The sequence below is a fragment of the Perca fluviatilis genome, chromosome 22 (genome assembly GCF_010015445.1).
Source record: "Perca fluviatilis chromosome 22, GENO_Pfluv_1.0, whole genome shotgun sequence".
NCBI lineage: Eukaryota > Metazoa > Chordata > Actinopteri > Perciformes > Percidae > Perca > Perca fluviatilis.
Window position 1 is genome coordinate 31,095,320 of NC_053133.1, and position 7,659 is coordinate 31,102,978.

Below are 7,659 nucleotides of genomic sequence, written 5' to 3' on the forward strand. Positions count from 1 at the left end.
TGTGTTCATGTTTCAGTGGGGAGTTCTAGGTCCCGTAACAAGCTGCAGGAGACTGGAATGAACATTGTTATAAAACGTGGCAGGCTTGGTGTCTGTGTGTGTCTGTGTGTGTGTGTGTGTGTGTGTGTGTGTGTGTGTGTGTGTGTGTGTGTGTGTGTGTGTGTGTGTGTGTGTGATCAGCATTCTAACAGATTTTAGGAGAGCGAGATGTTGTGAACCAGGAGCCTCCCTGAGTCCCGAGCCCGTCAGACGGCCGATGACTCATCCTAAGGTCACCTGTTGATGATGTAATCACCTGTTGATGATGTAATCAGCTGTTGACGATGTAATCACCTGTGTGCCATCAGGTGATCATCAGAGAGGCGCCGTGCCGACAGTATTACACGTTTTAGAGTTTGTCTCTGTGTCATTTCATCATCATTAAATGTTGAACATGAATCCACAGACTGACTTACTTTTAGTAAAAATGTGAATAACTTCAGAGCTCTTGATAGTGAAGGGTACAGACAGTGTTCTCCATGCTTGTCCAGTGAACCCTAACCAGTTACTGAACACAACACAGCTGTGGAATGGTTGACCACACACCAGCTAGCTTTCCTTCCACACGTTTTATCTGAATTAAGTGATACCTGTGTCTCTTAAGTGATATATCGAATGAAAAGTTCCATCATGGAAACAGTAAAATTCGATAGAATTTCATGAATATCGACTCAAAGAAAATGCGTTCAGTCTCATCGGATTTTCTAATTATTTTTTTTATTGAATTACTGCAAATAATTTGCCATTGTTGTGCATCTGTGTGTGAGTGAGTGAGTGAGTGAGTGAGTGAGTGTGTTTGAGCCTGTCTGTCTGTGTGTGTGAGCCTGTGTGTGTGTGTGTGTGTGTGTGTGTGTGTGTGTGTGTGTGTGTGTGTGTGTGTGTGTGTGTGTGTGTGTCTCTGTGTGTGTGTGTGTGTGTCTGTGTGTGTGTGTGTCTGTGTCTCTGTGCGCGTGTGTGTGTGTGTGTCTCTCTGTGTGTTTGACTCTCTGTATGTGTGTATGTGAATAACGGCAAGCAAAAGAAAGAAGGTAGTTAAAATAGTCTAGCCAGAACTGAACCCAATAGCGCCCCCTAGAAATGGTCCTCACTTCAATGGTACAATGACGGTTCTTATACTTTGTTTTAAAAACAAGCTGAGGTGGAAAACTGAGTCAGGGAGACATCTAGTGTTTAAATATAGCATTACTTTGTCTGTAAGTGTAGCAGAAATGGTGGTCCTACTTCAATAGCAATTATACCCGGTCCTCACTCTTCAGCCCATACAGGAATTTGTGTGTGTGTGAGCCTGTATGTTTGTGTTTGTGTGTATGTGAGTGTGTGTGTGTGTGTGTGTGTGTGTGTGTGTGTGTGTGTGTATGTGTGAGCCTGTATGTTTGTGTGTGTGTGTGTGTGTGTGTGTGTGTGTGTGTGTGTGTGTGTGTGTGTGTGTGTGTGTGTGTGTGTGTGTGTGTGTGTGTGTGTGTGTGTGTGTGATGACTGGTAGAGAAATGAAATACCATTCTGTGTCAGTAGGAGGCAGTATAGCGCAATAATGACGTTGTTGATTTAAGACAATAGAACTCCTGCCAGCTGGTGGCGGTGCCAGGATGTAAACAGTAGGGCCGAGATCATCGATGTAAGCCTGTAACAGCGATGGATACATTTTTTAAAAGGAAAAATGCAGATTCTGATCTTATTTCGGTACAATGTGTCATTTTTAAACATTTTTGGTTGGTGGTTTGCCGCAGGATCTTTTTAATGTAAACAATGTGCCGTGGCTCAAAAAAGGTTGAAACCACTGGTCTAGATTATGTGGATAATGTGTTGTTGGTATGTGACTGACCTCGAAACATTACTACTACTTTAAAATATTGGAGTGTGGAGCGATGTGACAGTTATCGAGGCATAATATCACTTTTTCTTTTAAAACCAACTCGGGTAAAGTGGAGAAAAAGGAGAAAAGGGAAAAAAGTCTTCTAAAACGGCAAAAAAAGACTCACAAGGCTTTTTGGGTCACCTTGTTCAAGACGAACACAGATGGTTTTATTTTTTTTAAAAGCAGAAAGTTAACAAGAAAAAACAAATAAGCAAAAAAAAAAGAATAAAAGGAAAAATGAACTAAGTTCAATCACTCAAAAAGGCTCCAAGACACAGGATGTCCCTACAGCAAGGGTTCAGGTCGAGAGAGCAGAAGATCAGCCCGAGAGAGCCAGTTTTTGGCTCAGCACCCATTTTTATATGAACATTTCTTGGGGTTCAACCCCCCATCACAGCGAGGTGTGTTTTATCACCTTTGTTTTCACCTTACATGGTAATACAATCTTAAAGCAAGCATCAGGTTGGATATATACGTAGAAACATCTCATATGACGATATTTCCTATATGCATATGCATTTTTCTATCTAACATACAATCTAAGTTCATCACTAGGTCAATGCAGTAACCTTTTCCTTCCCTCTGTGCACCCAGAGCCTAGCCCCCAAGTGCATGTATACAGGGCCCCAGCAGCACTTCCTCTTTCCAGCTGTGCAGGTTCAGACAGACAGTTACACAAAGCAATTCATGCATCTGAAGCCTCTTGCAGACACTTCCTCTTCACGACTGTTGGGTCAGACAGGCAGCTTCACACAGTAACTCACACTAAAATGTCTCTAAGCAGGTTTATAGTAATATCAGTAACACAACGCTTAGCATGATTATATTTTTAAGCAATCATATAGTTTAAAGGCACATTAACACTCACAAACCAAAATCAAAAGCAGCATTATAGTTTCACGAGCAGAAATATATTTTAGCTGTTTTTGGGTTAAACTCATGTCACAAGCAGAAGCACAGTCTCAACTGTTCTGGAGCTAGTACATGTCAAAAGCAGAAGTATAGTTTGGGCTGTTTTTTGGATTAATACAAATACATTTCAAAAAGCAGGAGTATGATTTTAGCTTTTTTTTGGATTTTCAACTACCCTCGTTCAACATCCTCCAATGAAAATACAAAAATACAAAATAATGCAATGTTCAGAGCGTATTTCTATCCAGGATGATTGCCAGTATGACCCCACCACAGTCTGATAACACCAGGAACCGCTTGTTGGTCTCGGGAGATGCATACCAGTCTTTCCGCACAGGGATATAGCCTGCGTCATTATCAAAAGAAACAGCTTCCACAGATTTCAGGAGCGTGGCCCCTTCAACATAGGACGTCTTATTCTCCTGGGTCGGAGCCACCATCCATGGGTTTCGAAAATACCCAGGCCTGACGTGTGTGAATAGTTTCCACACGCCTGGATTTCCAGTGGATTGAGGATGGATCTTTGTTCTCTTCAATCGTCCATTCACTAACACACACCGAAAAATCTTAAAAAAGGGCCCATCTGAGTCCTGGGGCCCCGGGTATGCAGAGATTAAGACAGGATCAGTCTGAGTACCTCTGGTCTCCCTGTCTGGCATTGCAAAGTGAACACGAACATGTTCGCGCTTTCTTTTTTTGTGACTCGTATCGGCCAACACGCTGGCCTCAGGATCCTCAGCACTAAAAGACGTCACCTCGGCAGCAGTCAGCATCACCAGGTTACCAGTAGCCATCTCCACAGCAGCAGTCAGCATCACCAGGTTACCAGTAGCCATCTCCTCAGCAGCAGTCAGCATCACCAGGTTACCAGTAGCCATCTCCTTAGCAGGAGTCAGCATCACCAGGTTACCAGTAGCCATCTCCTCAGCAGCAGTCAGCATCACCAGGTTACCAGTAGCCATCTCCTCAGCAGCAGTCAGCATCACCAGGTTACCAGTAGCCATCTCCTCAGCAGCAGTCGGCATCACCAGGTTACCAGTAGCCATCTCCTTAGCAGCAGTCGGCATCACCAGGTTACCAGTAGCCATCTCCTTAGCAGCAGTCAGCATCACCAGGTTACCAGTAGCCATCTCCTTAGCAGCAGTCGGCATCACCAGGTTACCAGTAGCCATCTCCTTAGCAGCAGTCGGCATCACCAGGTTACCAGTAGCCATCTCCTCAGCAGCAGTCAGCATCACCAGGTTACCAGTAGCCATCTCCTCGGCAGCAGTCAGCATCACCAGGTTACCAGTAGCCATCTCCTCAGCAGCAGTCAGCATCACCAGGTTACCAGTAGCCATCTCCTCAGCAGCAGTCAGCATCACCAGGTTACCAGTAGCCATCTCCTCGGCAGCAGTCAGCATCACCAGGTTACCAGTAGCCATCTCCTCAGCAGCAGTCAGCATCACCAGGTTACCAGTAGCCATCTCCTTAGCAGCAGTCAGCATCACCAGGTTACCAGTAGCAGCATGCAGTGGTGGAGCTGTGTTTCCTGTTTGTTGATGAGGGTTTGTTGGTGTATTGTTCTGCAGGTGTGTGGAGTTTAATCTCCAACTTAACACTCATACCCTCAAGTTTTTTTTTCATTTTGTGATCATTTTTGCTGTGTTACTGCTTATGGCATGAAATTTTGTAGGAACCTTTCTTTTCAGCCAAATTTTTTAAATCCAGTGTTTTTTACTCTTACATGTCTTTTATACTTAAATGATTCATTTTGTACCCTTTGGACACATTCGTGGCAAAAATGTCCACGCACACAAAAACTATTATCATCATATATCAATTAAATCATCATATATCAATATTTTTTTCTGCTTTTTTTTGATTGCATTAGTATTTTTTATGTAGTTCCAGATACTCCCTCTGGACACCTTCGAGGCAAAAATGGCCCCATTGACTTCCATTATAACCACATGTTTTGATCTCACTGCCTTTACAGTATAAAACCATGCATCCTGTAATGTCAGCATTTCATTTGGAAACTATAATTTCATGCATCGGCCTACAAGGGCAAAATGGTTGAATCTGGTGAAATACTGTAAAAATGTCAAATATGACTAGTTTTCGTCCAAATGAAATGCTGACATTACAGAATGCATGGTTTTATACTGTAAAGGCAGTGATGATCAAAACATGTGGTTATAATGGAAGTCAATGGGGCCATTTTTGCCCGAAAGAGCTATCTGGAACTACATAAAAAACTGCTTATCATCATATCTAAGCTCAATCATTGTTGCTTATCATTGACATATCTAAGCCTCTAATCACCACCAAAGCCCCATTCCCCTATGATTTATTTTATGGAAAATAATTAATGTTTAGTTGGGTTTTTCATAAATAATTGTTACTTCAAAGATTTAAAACTGGCATTTAAAGGGTTAAAATCCAGAAAATGATTAAATGTTTCGTAGTTTTGAGCAATTTAGAAGTTGTTTAAGTGATTTATGAAAAAAAAGATAGGGATTAAATATATATATATAGGGATCCCCCTTTAATTGTTTGCACCACTGTTTTTTGCCTGATGCCTGTATCTGAGTCTGCATATCTTGCATCCCCTTGGTTCTCTGCAGCCAGGAATCCTATAGAGGAACTTGGCACATTTCCAGGGGTTGCTGAGTGGCTTCTTTCTGCCTGTTTGCTATTTTGTGCTCCTAGAGAGGTATCTCTCGGTCCCTCTACTAGGTGGCTAGACATACCAATCCCCCTGATTTTAATTGGTATTTGCACTACTACATCTGCACAAGGCGTGTGAATGTTTCGAGTTGGCCGCAGAAACGGGTCCGGGTAGAGCGGCTCCGGGCAGACCAGAGCCTTCTCGATTTCCCTCATGACCATTTCCGGGCAACATATCACCCTTTCACAACTTTTGTGGTTCTGTAGCAGTTTAACTAGTGCGCGTATACTATCCTTTTGTGAGTATTGGTAGATCCCATCACCGAACAGGGTTATTACCCTGCCTGTGTGTTTGGCTACCAATGCTCCTTCTTGCATTATTCTATATAAGTATTTCTCATCATTTTCATCATAGAACGCGGATGTCAGCCTATCTGGGCTATTTTTATCACTGTAGCAACAGTGGATTATTTCACCATAACTTCCACCGTCCCTAATTGTTTGTTGAACTGTTGTCCCGTCTGGTAATAGTTCGGGAGGTTCCCAGTCACATGTTTTGGGGAACCTCCGTTTTAACGCAGCTGCTACCGGTTTAGCTGGGTTAAACCACGAGGTCAATCTCATTTGTCCAGGAAATGGATTACACTTCTCAATATCTCCATGGAAATATTTTATTGAACCGTTGCCGGTTTTAACCGTGCTATAGGAAAGCCCTGAAGCTGGGTTTAAGTGAGGATCACCTAGGGCTCTTTCTGTCCCCTCTTCCTCTGAATGTGACAGTTATCGAGGCATAATATCACTTTTTCTTTTAACCCTTGTGTTGTCCTTCGGGTCCCAGTGACCCGAAGGACAACACAAGGATTATGTACTTCCGTTTACTTTGTTGAGAAATGCTCTCTAAACAAGGGTTAATACAGCACCTTAGTTCTTGTTTGTACAGCATTTTGGTCAGCTTAAACTGTGTTTAAATGTGTTCTAGAAATAAACTTTACTTACTTACTTTACACAAACAGGGTTTAGAGCAATTCTCAACAAAGTAAAGGGAAGTACATAATCCTTGTGTGGTCCTTCGGGTCACTGGGACCCGAAGGACCACACAAGGGTTAAAGCCAACTCCCTTTCTCCCCCCCCGATAACCCTCGCCCTCTAAGCCCTCTTCAGCCGTACAGCCATTACAGATGCTGTCAGCGGGGCGGATGGTTAAGCCTATATTAAAGGAGTTGTTTCAGATACTTCCCTATAGTTAATACTGTAGGTATTGAAACATTATTGATTTGGATATTATAAGTTATAATATTATAAATTATAAACAGGTTCAAAGGAATTAGTTCAGATACTTCCCTATGGTTTTTAGATTATTTTTAAAGAGACACACACACCCCCGCATTCACAGGTTCTCGCTACAGTGGAAACCCGATGACGAGACAAGAGGCTTTTGATTGACAACCTAGACGTCCCCCGTATGTGAAATACACAGCACACAGAAGATCTTTACAACCAAAGAATTACAATTGATTACTCACACTCAGACAGCCACTTCTGCCTCGGTCACAGAGGTTTCCGCTCAGCTGGAGGATCAAAGGTCTGCTTGTCAGGTCGGTCCCCGGGGTCGCTGCAAACCGCACGGTTAAAGAGGAGGCCACCACTTCCCCTTTCGGGGGGGTCCCCGCTCACACGGGTAAAGTGGAGAAAAAGGAGAAAAAAGTTTTCTAAAACGGCAAAAAAATACTTTTTTTCACCTTGTTCAAGACGAACACAGGTGGTTTTATTTTTTGAAAAAGCAAAAAGTTAACAAGAAAAAACAAATAATCAAAAAAAAAAGAATAAAAGGAAAAATGAACTAAGTTCAATCACTCAAAAAGGCTCCAAGACACAGGATGTCCCTACAGCAAGGGTTCAGGTCGAGAGAGCAGAAGATCAGCCCAAGAGAGCCAGTTTTTGGCTCAGCACCCATTTTTATATGAACATTTCTTGGGGTTCAACCCCCCATCACAGCGAGGTGTGTTTTTCCACCTTTGTTTCACCTTACATGGTAATACAGTCTTAAAGCAAGCATCAGGTTGGATATACGTAGAAACATCTCATATGACAATATTTCCTATATGCATATGCATTTTGCTATCTAACATACAATCTAACGGCTCAGTTCATCACTAGGTCAATGCAGTAACCTTTTCCTTCCCTCTGTGCACCCAGAGCCT

The 7,659-nt window shown here is 42.7% G+C and overlaps 1 protein-coding gene across 1 annotated transcript; it reads right to left on the bottom strand.

The window, feature by feature from the left end:
- Window positions 1-2,746: 2,746 nt before the first annotated feature.
- Window positions 2,747-7,168, bottom strand: LOC120552642. The gene is made up of 2 exons (XM_039790826.1): window positions 6,982-7,168; window positions 2,747-4,337 (listed from the first exon to the last, which is right to left on the bottom strand). The coding sequence occupies exon 2, from the start codon at window positions 4,291-4,293 to the stop codon at window positions 3,034-3,036; it is 1,260 nt and encodes a 419-aa protein (XP_039646760.1). The 5' UTR covers window positions 4,294-4,337; window positions 6,982-7,168; the 3' UTR covers window positions 2,747-3,033.
- Between the last annotated feature and the right edge of the window lie 491 nt (window positions 7,169-7,659).

Excerpts from the sequence above, each read along its gene's own strand:
- LOC120552642 (XM_039790826.1), bottom strand. The coding sequence starts at position 4,293 with ATGCTGACTGCTGCTAAGGAGATGGCTACTGGTAACCTGGTGATGCTG.